Source organism: Meles meles, chromosome 1 (assembly GCF_922984935.1).
Source record: "Meles meles chromosome 1, mMelMel3.1 paternal haplotype, whole genome shotgun sequence".
Lineage (NCBI taxonomy): Eukaryota > Metazoa > Chordata > Mammalia > Carnivora > Mustelidae > Meles > Meles meles.
In genome coordinates, this window is record NC_060066.1 from 185,105,348 (window position 1) to 185,123,454 (window position 18,107).

Genomic DNA, 18,107 nt, shown 5'->3' on the forward strand with positions numbered 1-18,107 from the left:
AGCACTATGTGCAGGTTACTTAATGGGAATCCTGCAAAACCTCTAAGACCAGATTTTTTCCTTCTACTTAAGTTGTCGTAAGTCAGTGATAGCCAAAAGAGCTTTCTGTGATGATGGAAATGTTTTGCATCTGTGCTGTCCAGTGTAGTCAGCAGCCACATGTGGCTACAGAGTACTTGAAATGTGGCTACTTACAACTAAACACCTAAATTTTTAATTTAATTTTTAATTTTGCTTAATTATAGCTTAAAGTTAAAAAGCCTGTGTGGCTGGTGGCTACTCTACTGGACAGTGCAGTTCTAGATCATAGAAAAGTAGGAAAGCATGCAGGTTCTTTTTATGAAGCAGGTAGAATTTGGATACCTAAGCCTGATTTATATTACACACAAACACACACATAATTTCATGTATGAATATTGTTATAAAAATCTTAAAACATTAGGAATTAGAATTCAACATATTTAAAACAATAATTTGTCAAAGCAAAGTAATGGGTTTTTTCCTGGGAATGAAAAGAAGACTTAACTTTAGAAAAATCGCTAGTGAAATTCACCATATTACGATAGCTAAGGAAGAAAGTCATCTGACCTTTGGCAAAAATTAGCATTCTACCTAGGACTCACATTTTCTGATCTCACAACTTATTATACAGCAACAAAACTTAAGACATGTGTTACTGGTATAAAGATAGACATAGATCAGTGGATTAGGTTTGAGAGTCCAGAAATGAACTCATACGTCTATGCTCGATTGATTTTCAATAGCAGTACCGAGACAGTTCAGTGGATTCCCAACAGCTGGTGCAGGGCCAACTGGGTATGCACATACAGAAGAATGATGCCGGACCTTACCTCCACACTATGTACAAAAATTAACTCCAAGCAGATGATAGTCCTAAATGTAGAAGCTATAAGTATAAAACTCCTAGGAGAAAATATAAGGGAAAAGCTTCATGACATTGGAATTGGCAGTGATTTCTTGGAAATGACACCAAAAGTACATGCAACAAAAAGAAAGAAAAAGCTAAATTGGACTACATCACATTAAAAACTTTTGTTCATCAATGGACAATACCAGCAGGGTGAAAAGGGAACTCACGGATGGGAGAAAATATTTGCAAATCCTGTATCTGATAAGAGGTTAATATCCAGAATATTTTTTAAAATTCCTTCAACTGAACAAAAATAAAAAACAACCAGCCTGATTTAAAAATGAGCAAAGGACTTGAATAGACATTTTTCTAAATGACCAGTAAGCACATGAAAAGATGCTCAGCCTCACTAATCTTAGGAAAATACAAATCAAAACCACACTGAGATAATATTTCACACCCATTAAGATGACTGTTATCAAGTAGAAAAAAGTGTTGGTGACGATGTGGAGAAATTGGAATCTTTGTGCACTACTCATGAAGACATAAAATGGTGCAGCCACTATGGAAAACAATATGGTGTTTCTTCAAAAAATGAAAAACAGAATTACCATATGATTTAGCACTTCCACTTCTGGATATATAGACAAAACAATTAAAAGCAGGGAGTCAAGCAGATACTTGTATACCTATGTTTAGAAGCATTATTCACAGTAGCCAAAAGGTCAGAGAAACCCAAATGCATGTCAGTGGAAGAAAGGCTAAACAAAATGTGGCATATTCATACAATGGATTATTATTGAACTTTAAAAAGGAAAGAGATTCTGACCCATGCTACAGTACAAATGTTGTGGTAAGTGAAATGAGCCAGCCACAAAAGGACAAATACTGTATGATCCCACTGAGACGAGATACCTAATTTAGGTAAATTCAGAGACAGAAAATAGAATGATGGTTGCTAGGAGCTGGTGGGGAGGAAAGAATTGCAAATTACTGATTAATGGCTACAGAGTTCCCTTGGGGAAGGTGAAGTTCTGGAGATGTATGGTGGTGATGGTTGCACAGCAGTGTGAATGTGCTTAATGCCTCTTTGGAGAAAGAGAAGGGGAAATATGTATACACACATGTGCACATTTTATGCACAAAATTCCATATTTTGTATACTTTTATAAGAAGAAACATGGGGGTGTTAAACTAGAAAAAATGAAAAGGTCACCTATTGGGAGTATGTGAGAATAGGGTAGAAAGTATAGCAATGGGTGTGAGACTTCTCTGAGAATACTCTTATATTCTCTAAATTTTTGTGTTATATAACTATTTTACTCAAAAAAAAAAAAAAAAAGAAACCAGAAAAAAAAGAACAAATCGTAACCTAAAATTGATTACAAACAGAAACAAACTGAACTGTGTATCAAATGGATATCATAACAACCTTGGAAAAAAGTTAACTCAAATAACTTCAACACAGAACCTTCACAGTATACCCTTAATGGGACATATTTCAAAGAAAAATGGAACTTCAAATAAATTCTGATGTTTTCTTAATCTTCGTGGTTTTACCTTAATCATCTGAACCTATTTTACATGCATTGAAGATAGAGCCATTGAGTAAATAAGATACAAATATGGGATGGGGGAAGATGAAGAACCCTGTAGTACAGAATTTGAGTTACAGGAATCTATATGAACTGTTAGTTCAAAAAAACTTATATAATTTTATATATACTTGTCCTATAATTCTATAAGCTCTGTTCATTGAAAAGGTCTAGAAGGAAAGACACCTCAGTAGCAATGTGGTTTCTAAATCCCACTCTTCACAAGAAGGAATCATGACTCCGTGGAGAAATGGCTGATTTCAAGGCTGAGCAGAAGAGAAAATGTAAGGTGAATTTGGAACATTCTGTTATTCCAGAAAGAAGAGAATTCTCAAAGAATGATGGGGACATATCAGAAGGACACAGGAGCCGGCTGGAAGGAGCTCTGACTCGCCAATATTGGAGCAATATGATCAAAAAGAATAATGAAAACAAAAGAACAATGGTATTGGCTTCCATGGGTTCCTAGTGTACAAAAACAAAAAAAAATTTACATTTGCAGGAAAAGGTCTAATTACAGAATGCCAGCTAATAAATATAGAAAGAATGATAGAAAATTACCATTTTGCAACCACCATTTTAATTGATTCAGACAGGGATAATGAATGCTAAAACAATTGGGTAAAAAAAAGTTTATTAGAGAATAAGATATTCACATAATCTCAGTGTTTTTCCCCACTGATTACCTATTAATTACAAAGGGAAATTATAATGAAGAAATCTGTCAGTCACTCCTTTACAAGTGATCAAATATAGTATCATCAGTGATTAGATAAACGGACATTATGTGCTTCTTAAAGTAATGAAGTGAGAAGTATTCAACATCACTTGTATTTTTATCAAAACTGGTTAGTATGAGTGTAATCATAAGGAAACAATCAGAAATCCAAGTCGTGGGGTATTTATTCTATTAAACAGCTAGCCCATGGTGAGTGCTGTGAAGTGTGTAAACCTGGTGATTCACAGACCTGTACCCCTGGGGATAAAAATACATTATATGTTTATAAAAAAAAAAAAATTGGAGGGAGAGGCGAACCATAAGAGACTATGGACTCTGAAAAACAACCTGAGGGTTTTGAAGGGTCAGGGGTGGGAGGTTGGGGGAACAGGTGATGGGTAATAGGGAGGGCACATTTTGCATGGAGCACTGGGTGTTGTGCAAAAACAATGAATACTGTTAAGCTGAAAAAATAAATAAATTAAAAAAAATTGTAAAAAAAAAAAACAGCTAGCCCACACTTTTCAAAAACATGTTTCATGGAAAACAAAGGCAACAGGACTGTTCTAGATTAAAGGAGACTAGAGTAACATGACAACCAATTGCAATATGTAATTCTCGATCAGTTCTTGTATTTAAAAATTAAATAGCTATAAAGGACATTTTGGGGATAATTAATATTTTTAATTAAATTTTTGGGGTATGACAGTATTGCAGTTTTAAAGGAGAGTGTCCTTGTTCTAAGGACAAGTGTACTGATATATTTAGGGGTGAAGTGTCACTGTGTCTCTGACTTTCTCATAGTTCAGAGGAAAAAGTATGTGTAGATAGATGGAAAGTAAATATAGTGAAATGTTGCTAGTTGTTGAATCTAGGTAAAGGGTACATAGTTGTTCATGTACTGTTTTGCTACTTTAATCTAGGTTTAAGATTTTTCAAAATGAAAAGTTTAAATAAATTATGTATATAATTATACATATATATGTGTGTGTGTTCATGTTCCCCAGGCCTCCTCTGGACTTCTCCCCAGAGTTGCTGAATCAGAATCTCTAGGTAATGGGGCTTGGGATTCTGCATGGTAAAATGACTCTCCCGAGACTCTAACTAAATTGGTCTTTATTTGGGAAACATTGCTCTAGAAGAGCATTCTTCTCCTGTAAAATCTTGTATGATTTGTGTGTGTATGTGTGTGTGTTCTGGAAACACACACAAAGGAAACATTCATAGTCCCTTGTAGAGTCCTCCGGGGGAAAAGGTGGAAAGGTAGAATGATCCTCAGGTGACACTATTAACTCAATGCTGCCAACCTTTCCTCACACTCCCTTGTTTCACTGACCTTTTCTACTACTCAGGACTGTGATTATTTCTTATAAACAGGATGGTTTGGATCACTAGTTCTCAAACTTGGCTGCCAGTTAGAATCACCCGGAGAGCTCTTAAGAATTTCAGTGCCTAGGCCTTACCTCAGATCAATTAAATCAGAATTTCTGATTCTGGGTGAGACCAGTGTAATCTTTAATGCTCCCTCAGGGGATTCCAATGTCTACTTTTGAGAATCTAAAACAGAAGATGGCTTCTGGTGAGGCCCCTAGTCGAGTATGTCAGGATCCCAGTACAAAGTGCCTAGTCAGCAGACTTAGTCACATGGCCTGGGGTATATGTGGGTACCTTGACTTGAAAGGAAACCTTTGTATATTCCTGTCACTGATCAGTCTTTCCACTTGCTATAACTTCCCGGGCCTGTCAGTAGAAAGGAGGTTTTAAAAAGATACACAACTCATTTTGTGATCCCAGAATTTGAATTCTATAAAAACCTCTGGGAGTAGTCAACCCCAAAATTTGGAAGTTACTTTAACCATGTGTCTTAAAAATATTCACTAAACTCCCTCTTCTCTACAGCAAGGACCCTGCCAGACCCAGGTATACATATACCTACTCAAGATTTAAGTCACGACCTCCACCCTCAATTAAATCAATCTGAGGTAACTTGTGTTTGTAAGTGTATATGGGAATGGAACAGTGATATGGGCATAGAGTCCTATCAGAACTAAAAGGAATCCAGTCTTCCCAAATAGTCAGGCCGGATATTCACTTCTTCCTCAGGGAAGACAGTGCGGTGGACATTTCTCTGCCAGTTTCATTTCTCCTTTCTTTCATGCATGGGATAAAATTGAGCTCATCCACTCAACTCAGTTTGGAAGCATGGCTTTAGTTCCGTGTCATCATCTGACAAATCCAGAAACAGAGAAAGGGAAGTAAGTTGTCCGGGGTTATACATTGAGTTAGTGGCATCTTTCTGTATATGAATTTGTAGATGTACATGTATGTAAAGCTCTTGGAGAAGAAAAGGAGTTGGGAAACATCTTGACAGCCATGGAGTCTAATAACTTCACAAAGCTTGGAATTATTAGATGGGACCATGGCTGGGTAGGGAGTGGAGCCCACAACCAGGTGGTTCCTGGTGTGCATGCAGTTCTGTTACTCGCCACCAGAGGGCATGAACTTTGGTTAAATCCTAGACCTGCTGATCTGCATCTAAGTCCAGAGCTTCCTCAGGTCAAGGTTAGTTTAAACAGCTGGATCCTAACTTATTCAGTAGTCCCACTGTCTTGGGAATATCAGGAAGCTCCTTATAATCAGTTCTTTATAAATATTTTTTTAAAAGAAATCCTAGGTAAGCACAGAACACTTGCAGCATGCCTATGTTTAGAATTAAAGAGACCTGGCTTTGTCATATTAGCTCATCTACTTAAAAGCTTAGTTATGTGGGCACTGGTGAGTTCCTCTTCCTTGACTTTTAACCTTGAATTTCAATTGCCTCACCTGCCAGATCGTTCCTAAACTCTGCCATACCTGGTTATTGTGAGTATTTAATGGGATAACATGAGAAAGTGTCCATCAATTCTTGGTACCTGTTTACTAAGTAGAGATTTTTCCTTTGTTCAGTAAAAACTCATGGAGTTTATATCGTAGTTGGAAAAGACATACACACTATAAGGAAAAAAGAAAGAAAATCCAGACAATGATAAGGGCTAAGGACCAAAAGGAGCAGGATTTAGGAAGCTGTTTTAAGTAAGATGGCCTAGGAATGCCTCTCTGAGGAGATGATAGTTCGGCAAAGAATTAACAAAGATTTAAGAAAGGGAAGGGTGTTTGAGGCAGAAGGATACAGCTTGGTGTGTCTGAGAAACAGAAAGATCAGTGAAAGGAGGCAGAGGAGTGACAGGAGGTGAGTTATGAGAATAAGCAAGTTCCAGACCACGTAAGCCTTGTTAACATACCTGAAGACCATAAATTTATTTTGTGTTATGGGATGTAAGCATAACAGTAATGTGATCTGATTTATATTTAAAAACACACACACAAACATACCATTCTGGCTGTAATAGAGCAGTAGGGAGGCAAAAATAGAGGCAGGGAGTCTAGGTAGAAAGCCGATGGAGCATTCTAGGCAGAGTGTGACTGGGCCTTAGATTGGGGCAGTCATTGGTGGGTAAGAAATCTTGAATGGCGAGAAATGGTTTGAAGATGCACATGCTGTCAAGCCTTGCTGACTAAATGTATTTGAGGAGTGCTAGAAGGAAGGCAACAGAGGTGACTTTTAGGCCTTTTGGCCTGAGCCAGCTAGGTTTAAATAAATGATACCAGTGAGCTGAGATGACTGGACAAGTTGGGGGCGGGCAGCAGATCCAGAGTTCTGCTTGAAACTTACTCATTTTGAGACCTCTTAGCATCCAAGTAGACTTACAGAACAAGGCAGTTGGAAATATGGGCATGAAACTCAGGGCAGAGGTTTGAGCTGGGGATATAAATTGGCAGTCCTATTTTCCAGGAGGAGACTGGAGACCAAGATGAAGAGGATGAGTGGCCGAGTGCTGAAGTGCTCCCGCTTTCAGAGGTTGGGATTTCTGACCCACCTGTTCTTTTCTTCATAAGCACCCCAGGCCATTGTTTAATTCGAGGAGATCCTCAAATTCCTGTTTTTATTCTTTTTCTCTTCCCTCTTATACAAATTCATGACCCAAACTCATTTTACCAGTAAAAACGTTACAGTAGGGCTGAGTGATGAAATATTGGAAGACATTAATGTGCTGATTGATAAGAAGGTTCTGGAGACAGAGGAATTGGGCTGAAGTCCTGCCTCTGCTATTGACTAATTAGTGTAGTACCCTCAGATTGTACTTTATTTCCCAAAGCTCAGTCTTTCCATCTGTAATGGCCAGCATTCATCTAACACCTGTCATATACCAGGCTGAGTTTTAAGTCTTTCACTTGTCTTAACCTATTTTAATCCTTAGAACAACCCACTGAGGTGGTTACCATTTTTATCCCACTTTATTGTTAAAGAAACTAAAGCCAGAGAGAGTTTTTGTAATTTGCCCATAGGTTATGCATCAGGTAAATGGCAGAGCCAGATTTGAATCGAAGCAGCCTGGTTCCTGAACCAGTGCTACTTTTCTCATACCTAATTCACAGAGTTGTAGTGATTAAATGAGGTAACCCACTTAGAGTGCACAGCACATAGAGCCTAGCGTTTCATATGTGCATAATATATGTTCTCTTTGGAAGGCAGCATAGTATGAAAGAGAACTTTCATGGAAGAGAACCCAGATGAAGGGTCCTAGGGCTCCAGGATGATTCTGCAAGAGCAATTTGTGTGACCACAGTTAAGTTTTGTAGCCTCACTGGACTTCAGTTTTAGACTTCAGTTCAATCTGCAACATAAAATCTTTGTACTGTATGGTCTCTGAGGGCCCGTTCCATGGTAAAATGCTATCTGTGACTGCCCAGACAATTTGGGATACCTTTGAATTTGGAGGGGGGTCCCACATCACCGTAAGCGTTGGGGAATAAGATACCTCGGTAATTCCTTGGTTAGTAATAGTTCTGTGTTACTTCTGTGCTATTCTTGAAGGAGATTGCTAGGAAGTGGCAAAACAGAATAGTTAAGAGCCTGAGGTCTAGAGTGGGGCCATCACATATGGCAATCTTCATCACTTACTACCCTGGACAAGATACTTATCATAAGTTTCCATTTCATCTTCTGCAGACTAAGGGTAGTAACAGTGCATACCTCATGGTATTATTTCAGATATCCAGAAGGAAATTGCATGTGAAGAATTTTATGCATAATAAGCAGTCAATACGAATTAGCTATTATAATATTATTATAGTGTTCCCAGAGCTGAGAGGACTTTTGTTTTGTTTTGTTTTGTTTTGTTGTTTTCAAGTTCCAGGTGAGCTAGGAGCTCCAGAGTGACCTATTTCTAAAAAAAATGGAATTGGTAGTTAGATGGCAAGGCACTCCTTGGGAACTGAGAACATGAATCTGAATGTTCTGATCATGCAGTCATTCCTCCTACTCCTCTTTTATCAAGGTATAGCAAGCATCTCCCTAGAACAGTTGTGCCTTGCTTCGCCTTGCCCAAAGGTGTGGTGAACAATTCACGGCACATCTGCTCTAGGTTTGATTTGCCTCAGCCCTTGCCTGACCTGAGGAGAGTTGTTTTCCTCACACACAGACCAGGCCTGAATTTCTGAAGAAATTTATTCATTTTACTCTGATCAAAGGAAAAGTGTAGTCAAGACTCCTTTGACTGTGAGTAACAAAACTCAACTCAAACCAGGTGAAAGGAGGTGAAAGGAGGAAGCAAGAATTACCGACTCCGTATAACCAAGAAGTTAAGGCCTGCAGCCGAGTGTATTTGGACACAGGGTTTTAAACACTCTCGTGGCTCCCCATCTCTTGCTCTACCCATGGCTTTATTCTCAGTTATGTTCTCCATGTAGCAGTGCCAAACCTACAGACATCCTTCTAGCCATGATCTCAGGGAAAGACAGACACTCCTCCAATATGCCTATCCTGTCAGAACACAGTTGACCCAACTTGGGACATACATACGGATTCTCAGTGGGGAGAGTCTGATGCCTTCACCTGGCATTATTTTCTGTTCCATAGCCAGGTTAGTACAGTCATGCGATAGGCATCCCCACCAAATCACACAGAATTTTTCCAGAAGAAAAAAAGACTAGGCAAGCAAAAAAGTAAACAGTAGCAGTTCTGGATGAAGGGATAGGAACATCCACATCACTGTCACCACTGCTGATATTAATGAGCGGCCTCAGGACCTCGCCTGACCTGGGGGAGCTTGGCTTAGCCCAGCCAGCTTTGAGACGAAACGTTTACATCATGTGGGGTGGTAACTCTCTAATCTCCACATTCTTCTCTCTTTTCACTTCCTCCCCCTTAACTACAGTTATTAATTAATATTTAATCCCCAAAGTTGATTCTTCCTTTTTCATTTTGCTTGCGCATTGATAATCTAGCATACGTAGTCCACAGTGTGGGCTGAAGGGTCCTACTGCCTGGGTTTCAATTCTGTCCTTCTCATTTGCTCACTTCGAGATCTTAAGTTTACTTTATACCTCTCTTCTCCTCTATAAAATGGAGATAATATCTACCTCCCTGGGTTGTCTTGAGTAGTAGATGGTCTATGGAAAGCGATCGGCACAGTGTCACATACACAGTAAAGTTCTCAATAATAACAGTTGATATTTCCAGCTCTGCAGCTTTGATGCAGCCTGTCTGTTGTTTTGTGAGGAATGGGAAAGCTGAGGTCGATGAGGAGACTTATCAAAAAGCACTAGTTTTGAGTATCTCAGGTTAGAGAGTTGAAGCCAAATAAAGGGAAACATTCAGAGTTCTATTTGGAAGACCTAACTACGATAACAATCTTATTTTTACAATTTATTAATTAAGTGGTACATTTTTTCTTCTTTTACTTGCTGAGCGACAATGGACAATTAATCTCTCTAGGCTTCTTTTTACTCTCTGGGAAAATGTATATTTTGGGGTAGGATTATCCCTTCCATCTTCATCATTGTCTCATCCTTAATTGTTTAAGGAAAAATGAGTATCAGAAAGTGTTTTGTACTGTGTGTGTGTGTTTGTGTGTGTGAGAGAGAGAGAGAGAGAGAAAGGAAGAGAAAGAGACACAGAGAGAGAAATAATGAGTTAGTTTAATATGGAAAGAAACCAAAAAGATTTACGTGTATACTGGGTGTATCAGTTGACATATTTGGTTTCTTCTTAAGAGATTATCCAATCCCCTTTCACACTCTGCTGTCTAGATCATTTCTAAGAATTGGTTAATCCTATCACACATCTATTTTGGACTTTTCAAGGAAAGCTTTTTAAACATTATATGTATTTTCACGGAGTATTTCACGGAGTCAGAAAAGGTGATTGGGGACTTTGTTCCACTTCTTACTCTGCAACATTACCTTGGGCAAGTTCCGTGCCCTCTCCCATGCCTCATTTCCTCAGCTGTCTAAGGAGGCATTTCTTCTATTTCACCTTTAAGTCCTTTCCTAACAGCCTGTGGTTCTATAACTGCCACAGCATATAGGTTGTGGCAGGAGTAGCTGGATTCCCAAGGGAAAACTTGATCTCACCACTCCCTTTTGAAACACATTTTTTATCTGTTGCCCATTATGTTTGCTGCAGGATTTCGGCTGAATGCCTCCTCTTGGCCTATGTTCCTTTTGAAGACACTAAATGGAGCAGAGATGGCTCCCATCAGGATTTTCCACAAGGTATGGTGTCCTTCAGATATCACCACTTGCCTAAGGTCAGATGCTCACATTCTTTCATTTACTAAGCCCCTTGTGTCTACTTTATGACATGAGGGTGCCTTCTCAGAAACTAGTTCAGAGGGAGGATTTTTTAGTACCTTAGGAAGCAGCACCTGTCCCTGGAGGAAATTTCACTCTAAGTCAGGATTCCTAGGTTTAGGGCCCCCACTCTGCCAATAATAAGCAGTGTCCTTTTGTCCTTATCTGTAAGTAGGATCTGTCTCACAGGGTTGTTAAGTTAAAATGTGCCTAACAGTAAAACACATAAAATATATTATAAATCTAAAGGAGCTATTGTCATCCTAGATCTTGAAATTCCCTAAGGTCCATATGCTAAACAAAGAGAAAGGAAGAAGACTCTTTTTTGAATGTCGACAGTGTGTTTGGAGTTGCTATACACCATCTCATTTACTATCCACAGTTAACTTTCTGAAGCAAGAATTACAATTTCCATTTCATAGTTAAGGAAACAAATACTTTTGAATAAAGAACTTGCCCAAGAACACATGGCTAGTAAGTGGTAGAAGAGGGATGTAAAATCTGTACCCATTCTTACTTGTTTCTTAAGGCAGGAAGCTATCAGTCTGCATTCAGCTGAATTCTTTAAGGAGGTAAAGGGGACTGAATTAGTTTTGCCTATCCTGCTAGTTAAGTCTAAACCCAAAGAGCACTATATGCTTCCCAGAATATAGTGTACTGAGCAACTTAAAAACTCTTTCACTACAGCATATATCAAAATGGTGGGGTGGTGGGGGAGGGAGACCAACAAATATTCTTTTACAGGCTTTGCCGAGCTACCAGGAAGTTAGAAACTCTGCAGAGGCCAGAATGAGGAAGGAGAACCAGTGGCAAGTGCATGTGGTACACCTGTAGACACCTTAAGGGGCATTGCCAGTCTTACTTTATAAGGACCTTATATTTTAACAGCCACAGTAGGATAGATGAGCACTTGTGGGCCTGTGCAAGGCAGGGAAACGGGCCTGAGACTGCAATGTAGATGACCAGATCAGCTGGTTACTCCTTTGTGGAAAGACTGTTAACACTGATAAGGAAAGGCTCTGTGTGGGTTCTAGGGAGGGGTGAAAATGGAGTCACTTCCTCCGATAAAGTGGTCTTGACCCCTGCAGGTCCACGGTTCAGATAGAGTGCCTGGAGATACTTCTGAGTGCCCGCAGAGACAAACCCAAAGCCTCTCCAGATGGTTTGGTTGCTTTCAATCCAAGGTCATAGACGTCCCAAAAGTGAAGCACCATTGAAGATGAGTGTTTATTTCAGAATTCCAGAGCCCTCAAAAACTCTCAAAACAAATCCAACATGATGGGATATCGGTAGATCCAATAAACAGTAAGGCTATACCCCAAGGGCTTTCAGATAATAGAAACACCAGATAGAGATTATAAATGAAGTATTTAAAAATGATTAAAGAATGAAAAGAAGGACTTTAAAAATTGAGAGGATATAAAACCCTATTTCTAAAAATATTTGAAAAAAACAAGCTGAACATTCAGAAATGAAACTTAATGATTAAAAGAACAAATTAATGGGTAGGTATATAAGAAACTAGGACTTACAGAATTAACTGAAAGACATGTATAAGGACTGTCCCCAGAACACAGTGCAGAGAGATAAAGAGATGGAAAATATTAAAGAGAAGAGACAGGAGAATAGTATTAGAAGGCCTGATATGTGCTGATCATGAACTTCAGAAAGATTAATTAGAAAGAACAGAGAATAACGGTATTCAGGAAGATATTAACAGAATTTTCCAGAGTGTATATATAATAAAGATGAATACATACCTTAAAATGTCACGATATGACTGAGTCCAAAGGAGAGATCTGAACAAGTAATCATGCAGAACACCTTCCAAAGGATTTCAGGTAGGCCGGCAGCATATTTCCAGACAGCAGCAGTACAAGCCAAAAGACAATAGAACAGTTATCTTCCAAGTATCGAGAAAAAATTGTTGTCCACGTACAATTTTATATCTAGCCATATTATTATTTCAGAATAAATGTAAAATCAAGACATTTCCAAACAATTTATACAAGTAGTTACTAATATAGACACTGAAAGAACAGCTGAAAATTTATTTCATGAGGGAGAAAACTGAATTCAGAAAGTTAGAATGGAAGAAGTAGTGATGAGGAAAAATTGTTTAACATGGGGGTAAAGCTAATCAGGCAGTGCCTATAACTAAAAACTAAGTACAATAGCAACGTGGAGCTAAATTACCAAACACCTGTTAACTCAGGAGTAGTAAAACAGTCTAAGGTCCTTATATTGCTTGGGACTGTACATAAAGATGAGTTTAGATTTAATTATGTCAGCTGTACAGTTATAATCTTCAGGAATGATCCACTGGAAGATTATAAAGAAAACAGTTAACATCTGAATCAATGGAGCAGTGGAAAGGGAAGAAAATTCAATTGATTATAAAGGAGAAAAAGGAACCTGGAAAAATCAAGTTACATAGAAAGTCGGCAATGTGATAATTGTAATAAATTGAAATACACCAGTTATCACAAAAATGAGCTTAAACTCATCAGTTCAGACATACAATTAGATTGTTTTTAAGTTTGACTACATGTTGTTCACAAGAGACACTGCTAAAATATGACACTAAAATATTGTAAGGAAAAGCAAAGACAGCACTAGGCAAATCTTCATCAAAATGAAGCCATTGCTAATCATACTGATATTAGGCAAGGAGACTTTGTTGCTGAAAGACATTCTAAAGAGCCCTCTATCTACCATAAAAGAGTACACACTACTGAAAAACAGTGCCTCAGATATAAAAGCAAAATTTGACAGAATTTGGACAAAGTAGAAAATCCACAATTGCTCTGAGATATTTTAGTACATGTCTCTCAGTAATTGATAAATCAAGCACTCAAGGAAATTGACATATGAATCGTCATAAGCTACTCAGTATTAAATCAGCTGATCAGTTTTTAAGAATCAGTTGCATTTCTATTTAATAGCAGCAAGTGGCTTGAAAATAAAATTTTAAGAGGTAGCACTTACGATAGCAATGAAATTATAATATGCCTAGAAAAGTGTTAGTAAGCATGAGATATTTATAGAGAAAATTTAAAAATTCATATTAGAGAAGGAATCCACATTAAAGAATGCTTAATAAATGGAAAATACTATCATGTTCATGAATGAGAAGGCTAAATATCATTTATACATTTATACAAAATATATTTATACAAATATCATTTATACAAAGGTTATTTCTTCCTAAGTTAATCTATAAATTCATTGGGATTCCAGTCAAAATCCAAATAGGGGTTTTCTGTGGACTTGAAAGCTGATTCTATGAAATCAGCTTTCATATGAAAGATCATATGAAATTCATGTGAAAGATCAAGGAGAAAGAATACCCAAAGCCATACCAAAAAATGACAAACTAGGGGACTTTTTCTACCAGATATCCATTTCATAGGATGGTGTTATTGGTGCAGGATCAAAGTGTAAGGCCAGGGAAAGAACAGAGTGTACAGCACTTTTTGGGAACTTTATCCTTGCAACTGCATTGCAAATCCACACTGTTGGAGAGAGTGTGCAATGCTACACCCACTTAGGAGGGCAATTTGACAGTATTTAATAAAGCATTAGATGCATACATCTCTCCTATAACCCAGAAATTCTGCTCTTGCACACGCCCCCAAAAGTAACACTCCCACATGTGTGCAAAGGAACAGGTACAAGAATGGTCATTAAAACTCTTGAAATAGTGGACAGTTAGAAACGACCATAAATGTCTGTCAAAGGGGAATGAGTAAGTAGTGATATACACATATAAGGGAATACTATTAGCACTTGAAATGGATTGGAGCTGGAGTTATCAATATAGGTAAATTTCAAGAACACAATGTTAATGACAAAATTGTAGAATATGTACAGTATGATATCATTTATATAAAATTTTAAAGTATGCAAATGGATGTGTGAATATATAGTAAAATACGAAAACAAGGAATGGGCGCAAAAGGGATTTACCTTTATCTGTTACCTTTTATTTCTTAAAAAAAAGTCTGAATCAAAAATGGTAAAATGTTAGGACTTAAGAAGGAATACTTTGGTATCCTTTGAAATTCATTTAAAACAAAGACTAAATCTTCCATTTAAATCTTATAGAGCAGCCGGTCACTTTGTCATCATCCAAATTTGGTAGCGGTTTTTTGGCGCACAGATGCCTCTGTCTTTGCATCTAGGTCTGCATATTTCTGTTTCTCATCTAGGAACCACCATCACCTTCCCACAACTTCTTCAAAATGGGGATGAAGCTAGAAGCTGTGGACAGGAAGAACCCTCATTTCATTTGCCCAGCCACTATTGGGGAGGTGCGGGGCTCAGAGGTGCTTGTCACCTTTGACGGGTGGCGAGGGGCCTTTGACTACTGGTGCCGCTTCGACTCCCGGGACATCTTCCCTGTGGGCTGGTGCTCCTTGACTGGAGACAACCTACAGCCGCCTGGCACAAAAGGTAAAGGCTCATCTGTGAGCTCTTGAACTCAGGGCCCAAGTCGGGAAGGGGCACTGCTTATCTCCCAGGGACGGCGTGTCTTCACTCAGCCTTACTAGGAGATGACTTGAGGTGAAGACCAAGGTCTACCTGAGAGTAATCAGAAACAAGAATTAAATGTCAAAGGGAGCTAGATGCGGAGGTTGGGATAAAGTAAAATTTCCTCACTCCAAATATCCTGGTTTATCCTCAGCACCTAGCCTCTCCTCTCTGTCAGTTTGGTTCCTGGCCTGTTTCAGAGTTCGAGGGGTATCTGTCGGGATGCACCTCTGTCTCGGGACTCAGGGGCTTTGCACGTGAGCCAGACTAGCACTGTGTCACCAGAGCAGTGGAGATGCACTGTAGCGCAATGGGAAGAGCATGAGCTCTGCAGCAAGACAGACATAGGCTTGAGTCCCAGCTTTGCCTTTTTTACCAGCCACGTGGCTTTGGGCAGTTAGTTCACCTTTCTAAACCCCAAATTCCTCATCCGTAAGAGAACACCTGCTTCATAAAGTTATTGTGAGGAATAAATGAGATGATGTGGGTTAAATGCTTCCCTGTATCTGCTAAATACCCAGTGCTAAACAAGTGTTTTTATCCTATTACTGCTGCTATTATTATATTATTATAGTTATTATATGCTATTACCGTATTTGTTACAATTACTGTATAATGTACATTATTCCATATTCTTATGATTGTGCTATTATTATAAAAATAACCACTCCCAATGGAAGAGTATATATAAAATACTGGAAGAGTACCACAGAGCAGTTGAACAATAAATTATATTTCTAATGACGATGATCTTGGACATCACCCAGGAATAGAGTTTGAGATAGCTGCATCTCATCGCTGAAGTCTAAAAGTACTAGTGAGTCTGAGGGAATAGAAAGCCACCCTTCCTGTTGTCTGTCAGTCTCTCCTAAACCTCCGTCAGTTTCACTCATTCAGGGCACCCGATATTTATTGAGCACTTAATCGTGAGCTAAGCTGAGGATACAGCAGTTACAAAAATGAAAAACATTTCTGCCCTCCTGGAACTACTGTTCTAGTGGGATGAGATGGTTGATAAGCACCGAAATCAAGAAATTAACAAGGTGGCTTCAGATTGTCAGTTTCTCCTCAGGAATAAAGCATGATGAGGCAGTGGCAGTGGAGGAGTGATCGTGAAGGGAGTTTTTGCTTAACAGCTTTATCGAAGTGTAACTGAAGTGAAACAAATGGCACATATTTAAAGTATGCCATTTGAAAAGTTTTGACACATAATGGATGTACAGGAAACTGTAGCCATAGTCGAGATAGTGAACATATCCATCATGGCCAAAAGTTTCCTTGTTCTTCTTGGTGGAGAGGGGAGATTCTTTAGATGCAATTTCTTTTCAGAAAAATTTATCTGAAAGGTGACATCCAGATTGAATGACAAGAAAGAGAATTCCAAGCAGGGAGGGGACATACATGTCCTGGGACTGAGACATGAATGAGCGTGTGTTTCAGGGGCAGAGAGAAGCCTGCTTCTACTGGAATGCACTGTGCAAGGAGGAAAGTGACAAAACCTGCTAGGACCCCAAAAGCCAGAGTGAGAATTTGGACTTTATTCTAAACATAGTGGGGAGTCATTAGAGGACACTCTCTGTAGGGGAGTGACAAGATCTGGTTTACTTAAAAAATCACTTGGACACTTGTATCCAGAATTCAACTCAACAGTGAAAAAGATGACCCAGTTTAAAAATGGGCAAAGAGTTTGAATAGACATTTCTCCAAAAAGGATACATATAAAAGGCCAATAAGCACTTGAAAAGATACTCTACATCTTTAGCCATTAGAGAAATGCAAATCGAAGCCACAAGGAGATACCATTCACACCTGTGGGTATATCATCAAAAGGCAGTAACAAGTGTTGGTGAGAGTGTGGAGGAATTAGAGCTCACATTGCTAGTGAGATGGTGAAATGGTGCAGCCCCTTTGGAAACAGTTTGGAAGTTACTCAAAATGTTAAACGTGGATTTAGCTGTGACCTAGCAATACCGCTGTGGGTATACACCCAAGAGAACAGAAAACCTTTCCACACAAAACTGTGTCATGAATGTTCATGGCAACATTATTCACAGTAGCCAAAAAGTAGAAGTAGCCCATGTGTCCACCATGTGCCCACCATGTGCCCAGCAGACAAATAAAATGTGGTATCTCCATATGAAATACAGTTTGGCATTAAAAAGGAATGAAGTCCCAAAATATGCTGCACCACAGATGTACCCTGAAAAACCTTATTCTAAGAGAAAACAAGCCAGTCACAAAAGACCACACACAGCATGAGTGCATCCGTATGGGGTGTCCAGAAGAGGCGGAAACACAGAGACAAAAGTCAGGTAGTGGTTGCCAGCGGCCTGGGGGAGAGGGGAAATGGGACGTGCCTTTGATGAGCACAGGGATGATAAAGATGCTCTAAAATTAGATAGGGATGATGCTTGCCATTCTGTGTACCTACTAAAAACACTGAATTGTGCTCTTTAAAAGGGCAAATCTTAATGGTATGTGAAGTACCTATCGATAAAGCTGTTCTTTAAAAAAAATCACGCAGGCTGCTTATGGAGAATGGGTGGCGCCGGGGTAACTGATAAGGAAGAGGTGAGGGTTGTTGGGATGAGGTGGATGGCACTGAGGTGGAGAGCCCTGGAGATGGGGGCAGGGCAGCGGGGAGACACACTTCCTGCCTCAGGAAAGTGCTCCTCCTCTCTGCTTCAAGGAACAAGTGCCGGGGCAGTTGCTGTAA

General features: G+C 39.0%; 1 protein-coding gene across 14 annotated transcripts in view; it reads left to right on the forward strand.

Annotated features, from left to right (window-relative positions):
• Positions 1 to 18,107, forward strand: part of SCMH1 (Scm polycomb group protein homolog 1) — a 182,533-nt gene that overhangs the window by 89,445 nt on the left and 74,981 nt on the right. For 11 of the 14 annotated variants that reach the window (XM_046005959.1, XM_046005952.1, XM_046006008.1 and 8 more), the window contains 4 exons: positions 2,784 to 2,911; positions 4,192 to 4,237; positions 10,692 to 10,780; positions 15,070 to 15,313. In XM_046005959.1, coding sequence (XP_045861915.1) covers positions 2,784 to 2,911; positions 4,192 to 4,237; positions 10,692 to 10,780; positions 15,070 to 15,313 — 507 coding nt within the window. The remainder of the gene's footprint in view (positions 1 to 2,783; positions 2,912 to 4,191; positions 4,238 to 10,691; positions 10,781 to 15,069; positions 15,314 to 18,107) is intronic. The other 3 variants (XM_046005999.1, XM_046006045.1, XM_046006042.1) reach the window with 2 other exon arrangements.